Here is a 25594-nt window from a genome sequence, read left to right as displayed (position 1 = left end):
AGTCAAAGCGCAGTGGATTCAAATCATGAGCGCATAATTTAAGCGGACACTTCAGTGCAGTACTGGCGTGGTACCATCTTTTGGATGTCAAGCTGAGGTCACTTAGGAGTCGGCCATTTAGCTCCTTGAGCCTGTTCTACCATTCAATGAGGTTATAGCTGATCTGCGATCTAACTCCGTCTACCTGTCTTTGCCCCACATCCCTTAATACCTCTGACTAACAAAAATGTATTAATCTCAAGTTTTAGAATTAATAATTGATCTGACATAAATCATCATTTGTGGAAGTGTATTCCAAACTTCTACCGCCCTTTACATGAAGAAGTGAATCTTAATTTCATTCCTGAAAGGACTGGCTAATTTTTTGACTAGTCGTAGACTCCCCACTCAACAGGAATAGTTTCTACCAATCTAACCTATTAGTTCTCCTTAATATCTTGAAAACTGTGATCAAATCACACCTTAACCTTCTTAATTCCAGCTTGTTTAATTTCTCCTCTTAGTTTACCTTGGACCCAAGGGGGGCATTAAAGATCCCATGGCTCTAGCCACCGGGAACTCTTCCCAGTGCCCTGCTCAATATTTAGCCACCAACCCACATCACTAAAAGCAGATGATCAAATTGTTCCTCTGCTGAGTTTCTTACGTTACAACAGTTACACACTACACTTCAAAAGTACTTTCATTGGTTGTAAAACACGGCAGGATGTCCTAAGGTCATGCAAGGTGCTATATAAAATCCAAGTCTTTCTTTTTGCATGTTTGGTTCCAGGTGATTCCAGGAGCAGTTGTCAGCATAAAAGCAAGTTTGACACCAGCACTTGTTTAGCTTGAATTGCAAGAGATGGTGTCCATGTACTGACCTTGACTCCCACATGTACACTGTAAAATCTGACTCGCATTCACACGCCAGAATTACAGCCTCTCAATAAAGTGGGTCAAAGATTTTACCTCCAGATAACAGAGATGGATTTAGCAGCATAAAGAGGGAGCCACCACTGTACATTGTCAATCTTATAAGGAACAAGTTAAAGAACCACCCAGTGAAGCTCACATCCCAAGAATGATCAATTAAAAAATAACATGCTGGGCAGAATTTTCCATTCTGGAGACTAAGTCCAGTGGTGGGCAGGAAAGTCGGCATGATTCCCGCTCCTGATGGGGAAGGTGAACATGCGTGATCTTCTCCTTTTCAGTTCATTAATTATGCATCAACGAGGTGCTTGGCAAATCTCGTGGCAGGGTGGGCAGGAAGTCGCGTGCCCTGCCATTACCCCCTAGGGTCAAAGATCCTGGAGCTATATTTAAAAAGGCGCCTGGACACACATTCACTCATTGCAGGCCAGGAGCTCCACACTGCTCCTCCAGAGTCCTTGTGGCTGCAGCTCATACTGGACAAGCTGGCAGACGCAAGCAGGCAAATCCCAGGACATACGAGGGCACCTCCAGCATTGCCTTTCACTCATCTCTAGATAAATGCACCACAGGCAATACACCCATGGCCAGGCCAATGCTCGCCATTGCACTGGTCCGAGTTCGCCAACCTTTTGACCTTATAGAGACCCCACTGCCTCTTGCAGCTCAGGCCCTTGCTCCTGACCCTGTGCCAAACGGTGACAGGACTTTCTTCTCCTCATCTGCATGAGACACAGTACCAAGACAGGGCTGCAACCTGTATCATCACTGCCTCAGTGGGTGTGTGAACAAATTGAAGTGATAAATTCAGTGAGCGTGTCCTTTACACGTTTCACTCCATCTCAAATCCAATAGGCAAGTGCTAAGCCCTTCACCTAGCCTGCATCTAGACACAGATTCTCCACCCGACCCCTCCCAGGTAAAGGACATCCTGGAGGACTGGGGGTGGGTGTTCCTCCTGTTCATACATAAATGCATATGGAGACATTGCTCTTTGACTAGGGTAATGAGAGCCATGTTCAAGGAGCCTCACAAAGACACATTTCTATTTGCATCCCCTACCCTCGAGGCTCTATGGGGAGACCATTGCCTTGGCAGCATAGAAAGACTAACTGCATGAGTCCTTGTCAGCCATGACCATTCACCCTGGAAGATGGAAGTTTGAAATCACGAGTTGGCTGCCCTCCACCAGCTGTGCCCTTTGGAGGCATTCCACCTCCCTCCCTCTGGCTGCAGCCAATGGCAAATGGCACAGGATGAATGGCAGCTCCACACCTTGCTGGGATCTCAATGTTATGAGACCCATGGATCAGGGATATACCTGCTGCAATGCAAGATTCACCAGAGGGGAGGACACAACTGAGCATCTTTGACATCCAGCTGCCTCATAATTATTAGGGTCCCCTTTAGTTGGCTACTTGAACTCCACCCATCGAAAGACCCGCCTCCCACCTCGAGGAATCTCACTAACTGCGTGGTCAAGGTCAGTTTGCAAAAATGGTGCAAGTCACCCTTCAAACTCACTCCAGCACCTTCTACCCTCCAGCCAGTTGGACAGCCGACTCCAAACCTCCATCCTCCCGGATGAAATCATGTTCAACAAACCTACTGGAATTTTTTGAATACGTAACTAGCAGAATAGATCAGGGAGAACCAGTGGATGTGGTGTATTTGATAGAGTCCCACATAAGAGCTTAGTGTGCAAAATTAAAGCACATGGGATTGGGGGTAATATATTGGCATGGATTGAGAATTGGTTAGCAGACAGGAAACAGAGAGTAGGAATAAATGGGTCTTTTTCGGAGTGGCAGGCGGTGATTAGTGGGGTACCACAGGGATCAGTGCTTGGGCCCCAGCTATTCACAATATATATCAATGATTTTGATGAGGGAACCAAATGTAATATTTCCAAGTTTGCTGGTGACACAAAACTTGGTGGGAATGCAAGTGGTGAGGAGGATGTTAAGAGGCTTCAAGGCAATTTAGATAGGTTGAGTGAGTGGGCAAATACATGGCCAATGCAGTATAACGTGGATAAGTGTGAAGTTATCCACTTTGGTAGGAAAAACAGAATGGCAGAGTATTATTTAAATGCTGGTAGATTGGGAAATGTTGATGTACAAAGGGACCTGGATGTCCTTGTATACCAATCACTGAAAGCAAGCATGCAGGTGCAGCAAGCAGTTAAGGCGGCAAATGGTATGTTGGCCTTCATTGCAAGAGGGCTCAAGTGCAGGAGCAAGGATTTCTTACTGCAGCTGTGTAGAGCCTTGGTGAGGCCACACCTGGAGTAGTGTGTGCAATTTTGGTCTCCTTGCTTAGGAAACTATATACTTGCTGTGGAGGGACTGCAGCGAAGGTTCACTAGGCTGATTCCTGGGATGGCGGGATTGTCGTATGAGGAGATAGGGTTGGCTAGGTCTGTATTCACTGGAGTTTAGAAGAATATGGGGGGATCTCATTGAAACATATAAAATTCTGACAGGGATGGACAGACTGGATGTAGGGATGATATTTCTCTGGCTGTGGGTCTAGAACAAGGGTCACGGTCTCAGGATACAGGGTAGACCATTTAGGAGTGAGATGGGGAGAAACCTCTTCATTCAGAGGGTGGTGAACCTGTGGAATTCTCTACCACAGAAGGCTGTGGAGGCCAAGTCACTGAATACATTTAAGAAGGAAATAGATTTCTAGATTCTAAAGGTGTCACGGGGTATGGGGAGAGAGCGGGAGTATGGCGTTGAGATAGAGGATCAGCCATGATCATACTGAATGGCAAAGAAGGCTCGAAGGGCCGAGAGGCCTTCTCCTGCTCCTATTTTCTCTGGTTCTATATCATCCACCAACTGCCCCCATCACCATAGATCCACCCAATATCACCAATTCCTCTCCACTCTGTCACCCCTGAACCTCCCCCATTACCCTGGACCCTATCACAATCCACCTCTGCCCACATGCCTTTCCTCCCCACAGAGCCAACATCTGTTACTGTCCCCATGCCCACCCTGACCCTCCTGTTATCTGAGCCGCCTCTCTTATTTCCCTCAGTGACTCATTTGAAGAGGCCCTTCACCTACCAGACTCTCACCCTGGACCTGCCACCCTCCTGCATCCCACTCCCCCCTCTGAGTGTGACAGTTCCCTCCTATCACCAGTACCCAGGGTTCTACTCCCAGGACCCCACCGTCAACACCACCGACTCCGCCCTGTAAGACACTCTCTCCCCACCATTGCCCAAGTAGGATTGACAGTATTTAATAATAGTTCAAGCAGCAAAAATGTAAGCAAGTTTGAAGGCTAATTCTCAAATAAAATGTGTTGGCATAGGTGAATTCATTGAAGTGGACTCCCATCTACTCTAATTTTCCATCAATGCTTTCAATGCCACTTGAGGTGTACAGTGGGGACAGGCCTATAACAGAAAACAAATCACAAGTTGTAGGGTATCAATGGCAGACAAAAGGAAGCAGTCCAAATAATCACACAAGAATATCTTTAAACATGAATATAGTTTCACAATTCCTACTTCAACCCCTCTGTGCTGAATGTCTACTCAAGCTCTCCATTGTCCATTTAGAATATAGCGAAATATCTCTGCGGAGACATGAAATACTTCAAATTCTGAGCATTTTTTGGACAGAACACCATACTTAGTAAACATTTTTTGGTAGCCTATTGTTTGCAGGTTTCTCAAATCGGGCACCAAACAAATCACGCATTAAAATAAAGCAAAACACGGCAGATGCTGGAACTCTGAAATAAAAAATACAAAGTGCTGGAAATGCTCAGGAGGTCTGGCAGCACCTGTGGAGGCAGATACAGCATCGAAAATGACTACTTCAGAACTGTTCTGAAGAGTCATATTTGACTCAAAACTTTAACTCTGGCCGGGATTTTTGGGCCCCGCCAGCGTCGGTTATCGCCATGGGCGGGACGGGCAAATTTGGAGAGCGGCCAAAAGTCAATTGGCTTTTTGTCGCTCTTCAAGTTTTCCTGTCCCACCTACAACGATGCTCGCCATTGGCAGGGCCGGAATATCCCACCCTCTGTCTCTCTCTCTACAAAGGCTGCCAGACCCGCTGAGTCCAGTATTTCCAGCACTTTCTGTTTTAATAAACAGGCAGGCAACTTGCTCTTTGACCTGGATGTTGCTTTTAATGGTAATGAGAGCATAATATGGGTGACTGCCTTCCCTATCAACATGCTAATTGCCAACGTTTTGGTCAGCGAAATCACAGATTTTAACCTACCACATTGTCTCACCAATTGCTAAAAACTTGAACAAATATTGAACACTAATTACTACTGAGTTAAAAATGAAAATAGGATACTGTCAATCAATTTTAAATAAGATTGTCAAAAAGAGTCAACAGTAATACCAGAACTCAGTATTTGTATTTATATATCGAGAGTAGAATGGAAGGGGGGGTGGGGGAGAAGAGGGGGGTAAGAAAAGAGGGAGGCAAGAAAATTTTTTTTGAAATGTAGTCACTGTTGTTACAAAAGCAGCTTAATTTGTCTCAAGTCTCCAGGTACAGTCCCTTTAAATGTATCATAGTCTAGCTAAGTTGGCAAAATGCAGTCATATGTATATGAAATGTGAGTGAGAGAGCGAGAGAGCGTAATGGAGTTTTCAGTCAGAGCTGGGGATTAGTTCTGTTACTGTAATATTAGAACTTTGAACCAGTTCTACATATAAATACCAATGCTGGTCAAAAATATTTTCCCACCCCATATTTCCAATTGATCGTGGTTTTCTTTTCTCTACTGCAAACCCTTCTCCCCAGTCTTCTCTGACAACAAGGAGGGGGAACCCATGGAGTTCTTTATCAGTAATAACAGGACCATCCGATCAGCTACTTCTACCACTTCCCTCCCTCCCTTTAGCCCACCAGGCCAAACTTCCTTTAAGGCTGTCCCTGCCCTAATCCTGAACTCAGACTCTCTCTAGTTTCTCCCCTACCTTCCCTCATGCCCTTTCCAAGTTTATCTTCTCCATGAGACCCACCTCTTATTCTCAACATAATTCCTACAAAACTACTGAACACCCTTCTTACTTGACAAAAACAGAATTACCTGGAAAAACTCAGCAGGTCTGGCAGCATCGGTGGAGAAGAAAAGAGTCGGCGTTTCGGGTCCACACGACCCTTCAACAGTTCTGTTCTGAGTTCTGTTGAAGGGTCGTGTGGACCCGAAACGTCGACTCTTTTCTTCTCCACCGATGCTGCCAGACCTGCTGAGTTTTTCCAGGTAATTCTGTTTTTGTTTTGGATTTCCAGCATCCGCAGTAGTTTTTTGTTTTTAACCCTTCTTACTTGCATGGCTCTCAAGTTAACGGACATTGTTAAAGGTTCTCTCTCCTCAGGTTCTGTCCTCCTTTCCTTCCAATCTGTCATCATCACCCCTCCAAAAAAAACGCTTGGCCCCTCTGTCCTAACAAACTACCACCCCATCTCCAATTTCCATTTCCTCCCCAAAGTCCTTGGATGTGTTTGTTGCCTCCCAAATTCATGCTCATCTTTCCTGGAAATCCATGTCTGAATCCCTTCAATCTGATTTCTGCCCCTGCCACAGGACCAAAACAGCTGTTATAAAAGTCACAATTGACATCCCATGTGACTGTGACAAAGAAACTATCTCTCCTCATCCTTCCCAACTTGTCTGCAGCCTTTAATATGGTTGATCACACCACCCTCATCCAACGTCTCTGTTATCCAGATGGGTGAAACTCTTTCGAGTTATCAACAGTCACAGATTGCAACTCTTTCGAGTACAATCACAGTTCTTGGTTTCCGGGAGTGGGACGTGAACCCACAACGCTCTGATTCAAAGGCGAGGGTGCTATGAACTGAGCCACAGCTGACACCTCAATCCAGATGGGTGAAACTGCACTCCCCTGGGTCCATTCTTAACTACTTAATTGTAGCCAGGGAATCAGCTGCAATAGTGCTCTTCCTACTCCCGTACCATTACCCCTGGTGTCCCCCAAGGATCTATCCTTGGTTTCCTCCTGTTTCTCACCTATATGCTGCCCTCGGTGACATCATCCTAACGCATGTCAGTTTCCACGTATACTGATGGCACCCAGGTCTACCTTACCACGACCTGTCTAAAGTGTCAACTTGTTTGGCCAACATCCAGTACGAGGAGAGGAGAATTTTTCACCAATTAAATACTGGGAAGGCCAAAGTCAGTGGGCGGAATTGTCCCAGGAATCAGCTAAGTCCGATATTGGGCAGGGAAATTGAGGCGTGACCCGCCGATGGCAACGGCAGCTTTATCCGCCGTATCGTGCGCCACTTTGTTTAAAAAATTGAGAGGCATGGGTTTTACATCGGACCACTGGCGAGGTGGTCTCTGATTCCCCTGCCCCGCTGTCACCTCAGGCCTCCAGTAAACAGGGCACCATATTTAAAGACCGCCCCTGCACAGAGCTAGCACTCTTCAAAGGATAGAAGGCTGCTGGGAACTGATGGCTGCCAAATGGAGGAAACATGCTGCACCCAGATTTAGTGACGCCTCCCTCGAGCGCCTACTGGATGCAGTGGAGGCCCATAGCGATATCCTCGACCCCTGCTCTGGGCAAAGAACCTCACCCAAAGTAAGGAATCCAACATTGTCAGCAGTGGTCACCACCAACACCCTCCAAAAGCAGACAGCCACCCAGTGCCGGAAGTGGATGAATGATCTCCTCCACTCCGGCAGGGTAAGTCACTCTTCTCATCACTCTCAACGCACACATTCACAAACCCATCACACATCCACAGGGATGTCACTCACTGATAGTTCAAGGGACATCACCATTTACTCTCACATACAGCCCTGTGCATCGTGTCCTCATCCCTTCCACGGCACCACTCAGCACCCACACATGCCAGGCATCCTTCTCATCTGGCCTGGCAGGCGTCCTGCTTACACTCTCCCATCTGTATTCATGCAGGACAAGCTGGCACACAAAAGGGAGAGGTAGACTGGTGGATGAATGCCCGGCATCAAGGTCCTCACAGACTTTGAAAATAGAGCCATCCAGCTGGCCGGCAATGATCGGGACTGTTCCTGTGCTGACGGTGAGGTCGGCGGTGCTCAACCAAGTGAGGATCCAGCTGTGCAACATCCATCTGACAACCATCCTGAGAGTCAGTTCCCCTGTTCCGCAGTCCCCTCCCATGCACTAATTATCTCTCCTTGTTTTCGCAGGCACTTCTGGGAAACAGCCAAGGGGGGGTCCTGAGCCAGGTCCTCAACTCCAGCCGAGGACACCAAGGAAGAGGAAGCCGCAGACACCGAAATTGAAGACCCGTCACAGCACTCACCTACGCCCTCCACCAGTGCAGGGACACACGCACCTCAGTAGGACCTAGTTCAAGAGTAGCCTCGGGGTTACAATCTGGTGAGCACATTGCACTGACTGATCCACAGCAGCAGGGGCTTGACAGGTTGCCAGCACTTGGAGGATTATGGGTAGTCAGAAATCTGCTGAGCCCGAGTTAGATGAGGAGCCTGTGGACTTGGTCATACCTCAGTTGCTGGAGCTGCGAAGGCAAGCTCAGGAACATTGGGAAGGGATGTCCGCTGCACTCCTCAGATTGGAAGGCACGATGGAAGAGGCCGTTCACCTTCAGTCTGAGGTGATGGTGCTGACATGCCAGCAAACTGAAGTCAACACTGGTAGAATGGCGGCTGCCATGGAGATCTTGGTCCAGGACATTGGTCCTGCACTGCTGCAGAAGCTGCTCTCCATTGCTCAGGCACTTGTAGGCGTCCATCAGTGTCAATGTGAGAGAGGGGCGGGGAATCTCAAGCTCAATCCAGCTGGCCCTTCCTCTCAAGGCGTCAGACAGGGGCCCTCCCACACCCATAGGGAGGAGGATCAGCAGGTGCACACCTCAGGGCCATCCACCCAGGTGGCTCCAGAAGGGTCCAGCCCATCTGAATCCCCTCTTCCTGTGGCCCCAAGAGCTCCAGCTCCACAGGCCAAGGAGGGTGCCACTGCCACACAGCAGGACCCCGAAAACACGCTGGGACCCTCCAGGTCTTGGCCCTCCAGAGAATGCCTGCCAAGGTCATCACAGACAACGGCATAGCAGTCAGCAGGCCACCTCCATCTCCGCTGAGGATTTCAGGGGAGCACTAAGACATAGCGGCAGGGTTAGGAAGGTCAAAAAGATGTAGTTGAATAACATTGGCACAGATATTAATCACTTGTACTTAATGTTGACCATTGCAAATACGCTCCCAAGAATGTCTCCTTGTTGTGACAAGCAGTGTTGTGTCAATCAGATGTGAAACCTTGCTTCCTGCGCAAAAGAAAGGCTAGTGTCGCAGTTCAGGGCCCCTCCCCTGTGCAGTGTGTAACCTTTTGAGCACAATGATTGTCTGGCTTCAAAGTCACTGCCCAGATTAGTGATGCGTGCACCTCCATGTGGTCTGTGTTTGCTGCAAGGATCTCGTACCCAAGCGTCACTGGATTCTGTCATGTTCTCTGTATGCTCTCAGCACCTTAGACATGGGGCTGCCCACTTCCCACCCCCATCTCAACATCATTCCTGACAGGTGAATGTGTGGTGCTGAAGAGAACGGGTGAAGAAGTCTGCCAAAGGATCAAGTCTGAAAGTCCATGTGCCCACTGTATCTCCGTGATATGAGCCTCTTCACAGAGCGTATGTGCACTGCCCTCAGCCAGATAGGTGGCAGACGTTCTCAGATGCAATGTGAAGATCTTAGGGGTGTCCTCACTGCATCTGGTCATCATCCTACTGGAATCTTGTGGCAATGAGGGCCTCTTGGGTATGCCTGCCTCATCTGGCCAGTGCAATGGCCTCATGGCCTGCACCCTCACCTTCCAGGACCTCATCCCCTTTGACTTTCTCCTCATCGAAGACAATGTGCAACTCTTGCATCTCATTATCCAGGTCCTCCCCCTTTACATTGCCAGGTTGTGTAGCGTGCAGCAAGCCACTATGACATGTGACACCCTCTGGGGAGTGTACTGGAGTGCTCCACCAGATCTGTTTAGGCACCGGAATCTCATTTTCAGGATGCCAAGGGTGCGCTCAACCAAACTCTGGGATGCAGCGACAGCCTCATTGTACCTTCTCTCACCAGGAGTCTGAGGCCACCGCACAAGTGTCATCAGCCACGTCCTTTGTGGGTAGCCCTTTTCCCCAAGGAGTCAACCCTGCATCCTGTGTGGTCCCTGGAAGATGTCAGGGATCGGAGACCAGCTGAGGATGTACGAGTCATGGACGTTTCCAGGGTATCTCGCACACACCTGCACGATCAGTTTGTCATGGTTGCAGACCAGCTGAACACAGACAGTGGAAGGCTTTGCAGTTGACATACTGGACTGCTTGTTGCCAGCAAGATTTAAGAGCCACATGGGTGCAGTCAATGGCACCCTACACCTGTGGGAATGCAGAAATCTCAGCAAATCCCAGCGTTCTTGCTTCCTGGTTTGCCTGATCTCTGTCAAAGTTGACAAGGTTGTGCCTTGGCAAAAAGGGCGCCCGTGGCCTCCTGGATACATCTGTGGGGGGAGGCTTACAAGATCCTGCAAAGGTCCCCAGTGAAGCCATTGCTGTAGAAATTGAGTGCGGTGATAACTAACTGCCACTGGCAGTGGATGCCCTCTGAGTCCCTGTGGTGCCAAATCCTGCAGAAGGTGGCATATGTGTGTGGCCAGTTCCCTTGACATGCGCAGGCATCGGTGACACTGGTTCTCGCTTATCTGCAGGTAGCACATGCAGACCCTGGGTCTAGTGATGCACCTACAAATGATGGTTCTGTGGCGTTCATCCTCTGCGTGCAGAGGAGGCCATGCCACCCCTTGGTCTTCAGGGTTCTGCTCCTCCCTTTAACAAGCCAGGCACCTCCGTTGCATTCTTCTCCTTCTCTCCTTACTACAAGCAATGAGGCAGACAGTGAGGTCAACAGACTCCATGACTGATGGGCTCCTCACTGCAGTATCAAAGATAGAGATGTGAGGGTCAGCAATTGTCTCCCAATGACCGTTCTTGGTCAAGTCATCACCTGCGGCTGTCTCTCAAGGCCCCTTAACGCATGCCGGAAAGCCAAGGCCACCACATGGTTGCCCATGGTTTAGTGTGCATGATGGTTCACCATGCCCACACCCAGCACCACCCCGCACCACATGACCAATTGGCGGCAGCTTCAGCCACTCGACTGCATCTTGAACTCTCATCTCAGGCATTGTCCTAACCTGCACTCCAAAGATTTGCGGTTTGCTTGGACCACGAGGGTCACTTTTCAATGTCAATTGAAACATAATGCAAGGAACTAGGAGCCCTGTCAGTATTCAATGACCACCTATCCCAACAGGATCCTCAAGCTTGCCCAGTCATGCAATGGTTCTGCAGCACCATAGCACTCATTCAAGTCTGAAGTGTGCATGCAAGAGGTTAACACTAGAGGAGCAATCATTGGCACTGTCAGGAATTAGTGCTGCTTGAATCGGCACAATTGCTTGACTAGCCTGACTCTTAAGCATGTCAATTGAGCTCAAGCTAAACATTCTCTGCTGCGGAAGAGCGCTCATCTTTGATATGTTTTGTCATTTGCCCGGCCATTTTCTTACCCACCCCCTCCCCCTGGCATGTGTTTGTATTCTAACATCAGTCTGTGCTAAAATGAACACCCCCCCCCCACCCCCACCTTTGCACTGTCGCCTTTGCCCTGAGGTTCCCTTCCCACCCTTCCCCCATTGCCCTTGCCCCAACACCAGAAGCCAGCCACAAAGCCATCGCTGTGGAGACTTACCTGTGACCCTCCCTTGAATCCGCAGAGCCATTTCCTTGCATTGAGATCGTCACGAGCAGTGCGCAAAGTTGTGTACACTCATCTCCAAGTTCCCCTCAAGGTTCGGGTGGCCTGGTGCACATCTTTTAATGGCTGCTGTAAATCACGCAGTGGTAAAATCACGCTGACGTGGGCTTTAAATTTGACGTGGCAAGGGGGTAATTCCAGTGTGTGGCCACAATAATGAAATGCAAGTGCATTCAAATTAAGTTCCCAACATTCAACGGTGGGAAACGCAGCCCGCCATTCACGGGGTGGGGGGTGGGGGCAGCGAGCAGGCGAGGGGAGGGAAGGGGACAATCGCTCCCTGGATTCACATCGCCGGGAAGCGCGCCTAGGGCCTTCAAGAGATTCTCCAACCTCGCCACCAAACATACCCATCGCGATTAGGCATGCAAAATCACTGTCTTCAGACCCCAGTACAAACTCCACTCCCTAGCCACCGACTTAAATCCCTCTCCCTGGCAACTGTCTTAGGCTGAACCAGTCTATTCGCAACCTTGACGTCATAATTGACTGAAGATGAGCTTCTGACCAAATATCCCCATCAACCCCAAGTCTGCTTATTCTCACCTCCAGAACATTGTCAGTCTTTGCCCCTGCCTTAGTTCATGTGCTGCTGAAACTCTCATTCATGCCTTTGTTACCTTTAGGCTTGATTATTCCAATGCACTCTTTGTCGGCCTCCCACATTCAGCGCTCTGTAAACTTAACGTCAGCAAAAACTCTGCTGCCCGTGTCCTAACACACACCAAATCCTGTTTACCCATCATCTCAGTACTCACTGGCCTACATTGGCTCCCAGTAAACAATGCCTCAATTTTAAAACTTCCATCCTTTCTTTCAAATTCCTCCATGGCCTCACCCCTCCCAATCTCTGAAATCTCATCCAGTTCAACTTAGAGGGATAGAATTGAAGAGTAGGGAAGTTACCCCAAACCTGTATCGAACTTTGGTTAGACCACATTTAGAGTAGTGTGTGCAGTTCTGGTTGCCATACTGTATAAAAAAAAGGAGGCACTGGAGAGGGTGCAGAGAAGATTTACAAGGGTGAAACCAGAAGTATGTGGGTAATAGTATCACAGAAGGATTGACAGGCTGGGTGTCTTCTCTCTTGGAGAAAAATGGCTGAGTGGTGAACTAAAGATCACTAAAATTAAGAAAGTTTTTTTAAGCATGGATAAAGAGAGAATACCTCCTCTTGTGGAGAAGAGCATAACTAGAGGACATTAATATAAGATAGTAAACAAGAAATCCAGTAGGGGATTTGGAAGAAACTTCTTCATCTAAAGAGTGGAAAGAATCTGGAACTCTCTCCCACGGGGAGTGGTTGAAGTGAATAGCATTGATGCAGTAAAGGGGAAACTAGACAAATATACAAGGGAGAAGGAATATATGGTTACGATGGTAAATTTAGATGTGAAACGATAAGAGGAAGTTTAAGTGGATCATAAACACCAGCATGGACTGGTTGGGCCGAATGGCCTGTTTCTGTGCTGTATATCCTATGTAAGCTTTCAAGATATGTGCACCAATCCAATTCCAGCCTCTTCAGAATCCCCAATTTTAATTGCTCCACCACTGGAGGCGTTGCCTTCAGCCGCCTGGGCTGTTACCTCTGATATTCCCCTCCCTATACCTCTCCCCTCACCATCTTGCTTTCCTCCTTTAAAACACGCCATAAAACCCACCTAGTTGACCAAGCTTTTGCTCACCTGCCCCCAATATCACCCATTGTATTTGGCTCAGTGCCAAACTTTGCTTTGTAATTGCCCCTGCAAAGCACCTTGCAATGTTTTATTACACTAAAGGCATTAAATAAATACATGTATTGCTGTCGTAGACCAGCTCAGCACATTTTTATACTTTTAACTCACATAAAATGATGCGGGCGGACTTAGATATTAAGGGGTTCAATGCATTGTTCCCTGAAACTGCTAGTGCAGTTGGATTAAGCCATAACCAGTCCAAAGCATTCTGGGTTTTATAAATAGGGACTCACATTATAAGAACAAAGAGGCAATGATAAATTTATACAGGGCAATAGTGAGGCCACAGCCATGGACTATTACATGCAATTTTGGACAATTCTTGATAGAAGGGGCAATCAAATCATTGAGTTTACAGAATAAATTGGCCAAGCTTATACCAATGATACAGTTATGAAAAAAAACTTGGCCTATTGGAAGTACCACTGGAACAGAGAAAACCTCAGAAATATTTGTAAAATTATGTAGAGCAGCTAAAGTCCATTTTTCTCTGGCTAGAGAAATATTCATTAGGGATAATTAATTTGGGATCAGAAGAAAATTCGAATACAATTCAGTATGGATTTCTTTGCCACAGGGAGTATTTGCAATGGAGGCCACTGAGATAAATATTTGAAGCCGAGGAAGGTTCAGAATTATAGAGAGAGTGAGAGAGAGCAAAGAGCCAGCAGACATAATGGGCCAAATAGCCTTTTTCTCAACAATGGAAATTTCAAACTTGGATCACTTCCATTCATTCCTCATTAAAGCAAAGAGAAATTGAATCCAACTAACCCACAATAAATCTATAGTACTTGGGCAGTTTGAAGTACAACAGTTTAATTTGCATGTAACTTCGAAGGCTGGGGTTAGATCCCATTTTAGATTGTTAATCCTTTCAGATTTTCACAAAGGTGAATTCCATGGGATGTAAAGAAATTCTACTTCCATGAACGGCCCTACAGTTTTCTCCCCCCTCCTTCCATTCAATTCTTTCATAATTTATTTCAGAGTTAGCTTCTGCTAATCAGAAGTCCTATCCATATGTTAAGCACTGTGTGTGAGACCTTCCTGGCCCTAGTCTTACAGTTCACTAGCTTGAACCCATTATCCTACTTTTATGGTTCAGTTTGAAGTTATTTTCTCAATCCACCTGTCAAAGGCCAGGACAGAAAGTGACAGGCAGCATAAATCTAAGCAGGTAATTTAAGATTAATCGGCAGGGAACTGGCAGAGTACAAATAAGCCTCAACTGAAATTGAAAACAAAAATGCTTCCCCATAGTAACTTGGCCTGTGATCATTTACATTCAGGAGCTTAAAGGTGGGGTGAAGTTGGGACAGTGCCTTTAGAAGAAATAGCAATAATGAATATGTCTCATTTCACATTTTATGTTTTTAAACCTCAGGTTAAGAGGAGGAAAGAAAAAGGACTGTGAAATATTTGCAATTAAATTGCAGATGACCCAAAGAAACAGAATTAAATAATACCTTCTTGCTACTGATTACTTTCTTTAGGGCCTAAAGTTTAGGCTGTGATGTCTTCATTCCTTTTCACGCTCCTCAGCATCTGGATCCAATTCCCTAAAAGTAGTACCTTTCATGAAATTCTATTATTTCAGTGCTACTAATTAATCCAACATCTTTCATCAGCTTCATGTAAACGCAAAGTCTTTGTATTATTGTGTTCTTGATGCAAACCTCAGTATGAATGTATATAATTTAGAAGTTTCCTCACCTAATGTCTAGCATCAAACAGTTTCCCAGCTAGTGGAAAGCAAAGCGGCATGCCAACCGTGACCACACTCATATCTGTAAGTTCATGCTGATGAAATCTGTACAAAGTTCCAACCTCCTTTCCTGTGAGGCCCAAAAATAGACATGCAGGCCTTACATACAAGTTCAATTGTTTTTTGACAACCACTCGCCACTTCGGTGAATATGATTCCAAGATGATTGGGATGGGAGAGCGGAAAGAAGGGAGTAAAAGAATAGATATGAAATAAATAAATCGAATAGCTATTAATGCTATATTGTTTTGTACCGCTTTCTTCAACCTATCGAGAGCTTATTCTATTACATTTTTCAAATACACACAAAACTAGAAAAGATGCACTTACCAAACTAGCAGTGAGGGAGGGAGCTGACTGACCCAATGTCTGGCTGTGCATGCGAATGAGATTTGTCGTTTCCATTGTCTGTTGCCATGATAGCTGTGTAGAAGCCGGTGGAAGAAGATATTTTCCTGAGGTTTTAAAAAAAGAAGTTTGACTGCAGTCAATCTAAGCAAGCACCACACATTTCTTTGAAGAACAGGTCAAGCATTTTTTCCAGCTGAATCTGAATATTTGTTTCAATAGCCCTTAAGTAACAGAGGATAAGGTTTTTCTTAACGGGAGTAATATAAATAGCAAGCAGAGTTGTACACACAAAAGGTACAAATAGAAGCCAAATGGTATGGTTCTCGGTTGTGCAATGGTTAATCCATATATAACTGGGGTGCTCAAGTTCCACCAACTTGACCCACATCAGGAATTAACTCAGGTGACCACAGGCTGGCAGGCTCCAACTGACCTCATTGTATTTAGGTTAGGTAGAGGTAACACCAACTAGTGTTCCTGGATCATTTCCCAGCGCATGTAAACATGGAATAACCTGATGGCAATGTAGATTCGCACATGCAGAATGGCAACTTGGAGGAGATAGCATTAGGTGACTGATGTCTGCCAAACAGTGCCTCAGCAAAGAGTTAGCAGCTTTGGGGCAGGAGGAAAGGAAAGAAAATTGTTCCCGGGAGAGGAAAGCAAAAGAAAAAGTTATGAAGAAAAGTCAAAAGCGAAATGTGAGATTATAGCAATTAATAATAGGGATAATCCTACTCAGGTTCAAATACAGGTACAAGTGATCGCCTCAGAAGAAAATTATTGTAGATTTTAAAAATATTAAAATTTAAATTTGAATTTATATTTTGCTTTTTCTGATAGAATCTTTTATTTCTCACTCCCTTAATCCCATCTATATTTCTCAGTCATAATTTTGCTTTCTCTACTCTCTGATTTCAATCTAATTCATATTTCCTGCTTTGTATTTCCTGGCTTGGGCTCTACATGCCTCGGTGAGGATTCTTCAGCCTGGTTGGTTCAAGAGCCTCACTGTTTCTTGCCCTGTCAGCTGATGTCAGAGATCCCCTGTCGAAGGTACTGCTCTATAACAGGCACTCAATGGCTGGCAGCCTCCTCTCTACAGCTGGTTAAATTTTTATAGCCAACACATCAGTGAGAAGTGCCATTCCTTCGCAGCTCACCACAAAACCCAAGTCATATTTCTGATAGGTTAATGCCATTTTCTACTGCCATCTGATGATGACCCGTACAGCTACTCTATACCTTAGTATTCAGAATGATAGTTTAGTGATGATTTTTTTAAAGCAACGGAGTCATCTGGCAAATTTTAATATAACCATGCTTATTAATTAAATGCTGCCTTTACAAAACTCAAAATAGTAATTTTAAATGGTCATTCTTTAATTCTTTGCTCAGGGAATGTAACAGCTTTCAACATTTACAGAAAGATTCCATTCCATCAAGTTGATAGAGAAAAGTAACAAGGCAAGTCGCTACCCATTGATATGTCATAAAGCATAGTATCTTCATCTTCAAATGTGGGAGCCCCCAGAAGAATTAAACCAGAAAGGTAAATCCCTCTGATTTGTTTAAATATTTAACATTCCCAGCTGGGTGAAAAGTTATATTGAGAAGCTTTCAAATCATTGTATATCCATACTGAGCATCTCTTGTGTATTCCAATATGCATACATAATCTCCTAATAAATAATTACACTACTGATCGTTGCCATTCCATAGTCCTCTAAAAAAAAATGTATATTTTTAAATACAAAAAATATTATTAATCACTGGTGTATTTGAGCAATATTGCAATAAACTTCCAAAGAGTAAAACTGCAAATAACAGTGTTTCCTACTCTGGGGAACAAACAAGGTTTCTGTCAAAGCAAGCCTGGTATTAGATCTTGCTACAAACTGAACACCATTGTACTAAACTAACTGGATAAATGAAAGCATGTGTATTGAACTCTACAAAAACAGGCAAACATTCCACTTCTGTAAAATAAACAAACAGATGAATAACTTCTGCATATAGATTATCAACACACTTGATTAGAATTAAAATAAATCTTTACAGTGGGTTTTTCTAAATAATGAAACAAAATATTGGCATACAAGCAAACACAAACAAAAAATCAATTTCTACCCTTTACAAAATTCAATATCTAACAAGTAGATTAGCATATAAATAATTTTTAAACACCACGGGACTTTAAAAGAGTAAAGTTATTTTTACATACCGGTCAAAGCTCCCCCCAAACTGCCTCGTCTCAAGTACTTCGCATCTTCACTTAGCTGCCTCTTAAATTTCAAGGCCTTGCCAGAGCCACAAGAAACATCAGGATTGCTGGACTTGCGAAATGGAAAGGACGGTGGGTACAAGATGTGGTCAAACTGAAAGGGGAAAAAAAGGACACTGGAGAATACTGCATGAAGGTTTCGTTTAAAATAGTAACAATTTGTTGCTTTCAAATTTCCCATTAACAGGGTATTCCGATGAGTTTAGTTTTTTCAGCTGATAACAACACTGCTTGCAAGATACATGAAGATAGTCTCACCATATAGATATGGGTCATAACCTTCCAGGACGAATAGGTTTTCAGTGTATGGCATTTGGTAAATATACAAACTTTTCAAACAATTTTTTACTTACACTTTTATTAGGAATGCTTTGCAAATCTGAAGTGCCCATCCCACGAACAAAACTCAAAATTAGAAGGAACCATTGAAGTATCATCTCTTCACAAAACTATGGCAGCTTTTCCTTACAGCAGTCATTGTCAATTCAGTCACTGATTAACCTTTTCTATGTACAGCAATGTGATCTTCAAGAATTTATCAAAATAAGACACGTCTCTTTCAAACATTTCAGCTTACATTAGAAGCTCTGCAGTCCTGCCACATCCAGTTGTAAATGGTGGTGGACAAGTAAATAACTCACTGGAGGAGGTGGCTCCACGAATATCCCCATCCTCAATGTTAGGGGAGCCCAGCACATCAGTGCAAAAGATAAGGCTGAAGCATTTGCCAGAAGTGCCAAGTGGATGATCCATCTTGGCCTCCTCTGGAGATCCCCAGTATCTCAAATGTCTTTAGCCAATTCAATTCACTCCTTGTGATATCAAAAAACAGCTGAAGGCACTGGATACTGTAAAGGCTATGGGCCCTAACAATATTCTGGTGATAGTACTGAAGACTTGTACTACAGAATTTGTCCTGTACTCAAAAAGCAGGACAAATCCGACCCGGCAAATTACTGCCCATTCAATCTACTCTCGATCAGAAAAGTGATGGACGAGATCATCAACAGTGCTATCAAGCGGTACTTGCTTAGCAATAACCTGCTCACTGACGCTCAGTTTGGGTTCTGCCAGGGCCACTAAGCTCCTGACCTCATTACAACCTTCATCAAACTTGGACAAAGAAGCTGAACTCCAGAGGTGAGGTGAGAGTGACTGCCCTTGACATCAAGGCAGCATTTGACAGAATGTGGCATCAAGGAACCCTAGCAAAATTGGAGTTAATGAGAATCAGAGCAAAAACGCTCTGCTGGTTGGAGTCATACCTAGCACGAAGGGAGATAGTTGTGGCTGTTGGAGGTCAATCATCTCAGTTCCAGGACATCATTAAAGGAGTTCGTCAGGGTAGCATCCTAGGCCCAACCATCTTCAGCTGCTTCATCAATGGCCTTCCTTCCATCAAAGGTCAGAAGTGGGGATGTTCGTTGATGATTGCACAATGTTCAGCATCTTTCACGACTCCTCAGATACTGAAGCAATCCACATCCAAATGCAGCAAGACCTGGACAATATCCAGGCTTGGGCTAACAAGTGGCAAGTAACATTCACGCCACACAAGTGCCAGGCAATGACCATCTCCAACAAGAGAGAATCTAACCATCGTCCCTTGACATTCAATGCCATTACCATTGCTGAATCCCCCACTATCAACATCCTGGGGTTATCATTGAGCAGAAACTGAACTGGGCTAGCCAAATAAATACTGTGGCTACTAGAGCAGGTCAGAGGCTAGAAATCCTGCAGTGAGTAACTCACTTCCTGGCTCCCCAAAACCTGTCCACCAACTACAAGGCACAGGTCAGGAGTGTAATGGAATACTCTTCATTCGCCTGGATGAGTGCAGCTCCAACAATACTCAAACAGCTTGACACCATCCAGGACAAAGCAGCCCACTTGACTGGCACCTCATCCACAAACATTCATTCCCTCCACCACCAACGCACAGTGGTAGCAGTGTGTACCATCTACAAGATGCACTGCAGAAACTCACCAAGCCTCATTACACAGCAGCCCTGAAACCACTATCATCTAGAAGGACAAGGGCAGCAGATGCATGGGAACACCACCACCTGGAAGTTCCCCTCCAAGCCACTCACCATCCTGACTTGGAAATATATCACCGTTCCTTCACTATCACTAGATCAAAATCCTGGAACTCACTCCCTATCTGCAATGCGGGTGTACCTACATATGCTCTCCAGCAGTTCAAGATGACAGCTTACCACCACCTTCTCTTGGACAAATAGGGATAGGCAATAAATGCCGGCCTAGCCAGCGATGCCCACATCCACAAAACAATATAGCATGTTAACCAGGAAATCTGCCTAGCTTAGCTTCACAGGAGCCAGGCTCAAAACTATGAATCAAAAGCTCGTCACAGGTACAGTGCCTCAAATCAGGAGTCGTTACAGCACAGAAGGGGGCCATTCAGCTCACCGTGTCTGCACTGGCTCTCCAGAAGAGCAATTTGCTTAGTGCCACTCCCCCACCTTCTTCCTGTAGTCCTGCACATTCTTCCTTTCCAGTGAACAATCCAATTCCTTCCTGAATGCCTCAATTGAATCTTCTTCCACCACATTCGCAGGCAGTGCATTCCATAACCCTTGCTTTTGTACTTTATGCCCCTATTAATAAAGCCTAGGATGCTGTATGTTTTATTAACCACTTTCTCAACCTGCCCTGCCACCTTCAATGATTTATGTACATATACATTCAGGTCCCTCTGCTCATGCGTTCCTGTTAGCATTATACCCTTTCTTTTATATTGCCTCTTTGCATACTTTGTACCAAAATAAATCTCAATGAATCTGCACTAAATTTCATCTGCCACTTGTCCATTCATTCCACCAACCTATGTCCTTTTGAAGTTCTACAAGATCTTCCTCAGTTCACAAAGCTTTCAAGTTTTATACCATCTGCAAATTCTGAAATTAATCCTGTACACCAAGATCTAACTCACTAATATACATCAGGAAGGACAAGGGTTCTAACACCAACCCTTGTAAAACTCCACTATGAACCTTCCTCCAGTCCGAAAAATATCCATTAACCACAATTCTCCATTTCCTGTCACTAAGCCAATTTCATGTCCATGTTGCTACTGACCCTTTTATTCCATGAGCTTTAACTTTGCCCACAAGTCTGCTGTGCGGCACTTTATCAAATGCCTTTTGGAAGTCCATGTACACTACATCAACAGCATTACCCTAGTCAATCTTCATTGCTACTTCATCAAAACTCTCCAGCAAGTTAGTAAAACATAATTTGCCCGTACCAAATCCATGCTGACTTTCCTTTAGTAACCTGCATTTGCCCAAGTGACTATTAATTTTGCCCCTAATTATCATTTCTAGAAGCTCCCCCCCACCAAGGTTAAATTGACTGACATGTAATTGTTGGGTTAACTATACAACCTTTTTTGAACACGGATGTTGTATTTGCAATTCTCTAGTTCTCTCGCACCACCCCTGAGTCTAAGGAAGGCTGAAAATTAATGGCTGCAGTACCTCTGCAAATTCCACTTTGTGTAGTATGTTGTTCCTTGGTAAAGGCATATGAAAAGTATTAATTTAAACTTCAGTCATGCCCCTGCCTCCATTCATAAATCCCCTTTTTAGTCCCTGATCGGCCCCTCTCCTTTTTACCACCTTTTTGCTATTTATATGCCTATAGAAGACTTTGAGATTCAACTTTATATTAGTTATTAGTCTCTTTTCATAGTCTCTCTTTGTTTCTCTTATACACTTCTATGCTCAGCATGGTTCTTGGTTGCATTGTCCGCCTAACACCTGTCACATAAACACAACTTCTTCTTCTTCATCTTAATCTCTAATCTCTGTTACCATCCAGGGAGCTCTGCATTTGTTTGCTCTTCCTTTCCACTTTGTGGGAATATACCTTGCACTCTCTCTTCCCTAAAGGCCATTGTCCAGATACCATTTTGCCTGCCAACCTTTGATTCCAACTGATCTGGGCCAAATCCATTCCCAGCCCTTTGAAGTTGGCTTTCCCCCAGTTAATTATTCCTACTCTGGATTGTTCCATGTCCTTTTCCATAAATCACCTATACGTTATGATAAAATGATTACTGGCCTCTAAATATTCCCCTCTGATAACATAATCTAAACTTACTAATTTGTTTCCAAAAAGAAACAAAAACCTCCTTTGGCCAATTGCTGAATTTACAAAACAAGGAACTAGATATTCTGTTTAATCAATGCTACTTTTAGAATTTAATGCCTTGCCTTTATTTCCTTCAAGTGAAAAAACAATCATGCTATTCAGAAATCAGCACCAATCTTCCCATAGGTTGACTGCAGAGCACATTCCAGCTTTATAACCAAAAAACCTTTCAATTCACGCAATTATTGACTGCACCCGTAAGCAATAATACAAAGATCTAGTTACACTGAAGCTACAGGCCAGTACATGAGCAGTCAGCAGGCTAAGCCACACTGGCGATTGTGTATTGCAGTAGGTTACACCAAGGACAGTCACAAAGGAGCTTTGTGCACAAATATTTGGATACATCTGTCCTCTATTAGTACCAAGGAAATGCTGAAAAGAAGTTTTTAAAAAGTGCACAGTGAGGTTCAGTAAGGGTCAAAAGCCATGACCCAACTCCTGAATTATACCTGACATTTTTTACTTCAATGGGCTTCCAAAACTGCTTTACGTCCACACCAAAGTGTCAGTGTAAACACTGGAGATGATGTCCAAACTATGACTTGCATACAAGCGCTGGCCATCAGCCTGCAAAAGCCATGCCATTTCCCACTGTCTACCCACATAACAGGCGAATGATTCCAATTATCAAAGAATTTAGATATTATGCCAGTTTTGGATTGTCTCCTTGTGTGTAAAATGCTCCTGAGAGTGCTTCTTTTGTTTAATAACTCAAATTGATATACATCCTCCAGCCATTGAATGTGCGGAACTGTGGCCAACCCTGAAGAAAGGAATGCAGTTAAATATATTAGGACAATAAATAAAAATATCCCTTCAGTCAATAACAAGGCCAAATCTCACTTACATTATACAGAAAAGAATCGTTAGGAGGTCTGCCAATAAAACCAGAGATTTATCCTAGTTGAGTGACCTGCGGTGCACTTTACCTTCCCATCTTGGGTCAGTAAGGATTATTCTCAAGATTGCAAATTCAATGGAATACAACTATATAAGAAACTGCACAATATGAATTTAAAAATAGCGTTTCTCCGAATGTCTAAACTTAATTCTTTTCCAAAACTACTGTAACATTCATCAGATTGTTATGTAATTAAACACTGAATAATGTATATTATATTATTTCACTTCCCACTCACTCCATCACACTACATTCCTTAGATTTGGTGTTCGTATGGTCGCTGTTCATTTCTGGCCAATGGTAAACAACCAGATGGCCCACCAAGTGAAGTGTGGGTATACCAGACATAAAAAGTGCCCAATCTGAAGGAGGTATGTACCAAAAATCATTCCCAACATTAGCAGTTCATTCATTTACAGCAAGCAGCCAAATTTTGCCCTGAAAGTGTTACAAATGTGAGGGCTTATGACACTGGTTATGTTTTGGATCTTTAAATTCAAGATAAAATAATATAATGAGAAGGGGCATGTGACCTCCTGCTAGTTCTGCCTGGCGCTACCATGGGGACAAGGGACCCAGTCAAGACTTACTTATGCCATATTTCACACCTGAACACAAAGGGAGTGTCAGGTGTTTTTGATATTGCAGACTTAATGGGCAGAATTTTATGCTCCCCGCCGACAGGTTTGACAGCGGAAGGAGGGGGGCGTAAAATTCTTCAGATGGTCTTCCCACAGGGCTCTCATCCACCCCGACTTCTCTGCAATTTTACAGTGGAATGGGTGAGGCCCAGGCTGGCCTCCCACCCTCACCCCAATTGAGGCTCTTAAGTGGCCAGTTAAAGACCACCTAAGGGCCCTTTCCCACCCAGCCTCAATGTTCAGTCTGGTAGGTGGAGTTTAGGAGCAGGGGAGAAGCCTGAAAAGTGACCCTGGTCTCGGGCAGTAGGGGGAGGGGGGGGTGCAGCCATCAACAGCTCCCTTATAATATCGGGACACGTGCTCCACCCTCCATAAACAAAAAGCCTGGTCACTGTGGCTGCTTCCAGCCCCCCGACCCCTGGAATCTCCACAAACACCCCTACCCGCCACTGACCAACCTCCCCCACCCCCCAAAACGTTTAAGGGAAGCAGTCCAGACCAGCCCCAGGCAGAAAGGGTTTCTGGTGGCGACTCCTGGTTGTAATGAGAACATCACGGTTCTAAGTAACATCATGAATGGGGCCAAACGCAACGGGAGAGGGCCGGTCGTTGTCTTTGTGGATCTGGCCAAGACGTTCGATTTCATTGGGATTTCCCATTGGGATTTCCTCCTGACTGATGGGCAGAAGTCCCGCCTCTAGCCAATTAATGCTTGTTGAATCATTAAATGGCCATGGGGCAGGCAGTATCAACAGTGATGTGTTGGCTGCTGATGCCTCGGGTGCCAGGAAGGGAAACTCCACAACAGAGTTGGGACAAGGAGTGAGTGTCCCGGAGAGGGAGGAAACAAGGACAGCAGCTGCTGCGGTCAGCTGAAGAGAAAAGGCGTTGGCTAGCAGACAGAACGCGGGCAAAAAGATAGTCTCTGGTCAAAGAGACGGAACCCCTTGGAAATTTACAGACTCTGGTAGATTTGTCCTAGCGAGGAGTAAGTTCACCAGGGTGAGCCGTGCTGCAGGTGGTCAGTTCGGGAATTTTCAGAAGACTGAGGGAAAGAACCTTTGACAGTCACTGGATGTTTCAACTCAGCGAAATGAAGAAATGTGAGCCCATTGGAAGCCGGGAATGACTGTGGACCATTTCCTGCAAAGACAACAATTCTGCGGAGAGCGTGCTATAACGTACATATGTGGCATGGGGTTACCGGTTGCATTAAGACATTAATGATAGTTGACTATACCCATTACCACTCTCTTTGGCTTTTTGTATCATTAAATCTGTTGTTAGTCAATCTCTCTTGCCCTCCACCTTCTCACAGACCTTCCCTTTTGTTCTTCTGAACCCCCTCCCCCTTCTACTACCTTAAAAGCTCTTACATTTCTTTCTACCTTCAGTACTGATGAAAGATCATCGGCCTGAAACATTAAATGTTTCTCTGCACAGATGCTGCCCGACCTGCCATTTCCAGCATTTTCTGTTTTTATTTCAGATTTCCATCATCTGCAGTATTTTGCTTTTGCATGACATTCCTCAGTCAGCTACTTTCGCAAAGATATTAACCCATTTAAAAGAACTGAATGAATACTTACATTGCAATAGTAGACAGGGGAATGTATTACACCTGCATTCCTCAGAAAACTCTACATTCCACCATCTCTGACCTCTTGCACATTTCTCCCACCTCCATCACCAGCACCCCCTCCACTCCCCCCACCATTGCCAACCAGCCATTCAAATGTCCAGGGCCCAAGTTCTGAATTCCCTCCCCAAAGCTCTTCGCCTCTCCACCTCTCTTAAAACTCAGCTTAAAACCTTCCTCTACGACCAAGCATTAAGAAAACCTGCCCTGTTTCCTTCTTAAGCCCGGTGTCAATTTCTGCCTGTTACATCCCAATGTAGCCTCCTGGGTTGCTTTACAATGTTAAAGACCCCGTGCAAATAAAGCTTCTGCTGCTTTTTGCATGT

The 25594-nt window shown here is 45.0% G+C and overlaps 1 protein-coding gene across 9 annotated transcripts in view; it reads right to left on the bottom strand.

Annotated features, from left to right (window-relative positions):
- Positions 1-25594, bottom strand: part of mast4 (microtubule associated serine/threonine kinase family member 4) — a 480851-nt gene that overhangs the window by 331260 nt on the left and 123997 nt on the right. For all 9 annotated transcript variants that reach the window (XM_078562967.1, XM_078562902.1, XM_078562920.1 and 6 more), the window contains exons 2-3: positions 17843-17996; positions 15598-15722 (exon numbers count right to left, since the gene is read on the bottom strand). In XM_078562967.1, coding sequence (XP_078419093.1) covers positions 15598-15722; positions 17843-17996 — 279 coding nt within the window. The remainder of the gene's footprint in view (positions 1-15597; positions 15723-17842; positions 17997-25594) is intronic.

This window comes from Cetorhinus maximus, chromosome 2, assembly GCF_964194155.1.
Source record: "Cetorhinus maximus chromosome 2, sCetMax3.hap1.1, whole genome shotgun sequence".
Classification (NCBI taxonomy): domain Eukaryota; kingdom Metazoa; phylum Chordata; class Chondrichthyes; order Lamniformes; family Cetorhinidae; genus Cetorhinus; species Cetorhinus maximus.
The sequence above is the reverse complement of the archived record's forward strand: the minus strand, read 5'-3'. Positions and strand labels throughout refer to the sequence as shown.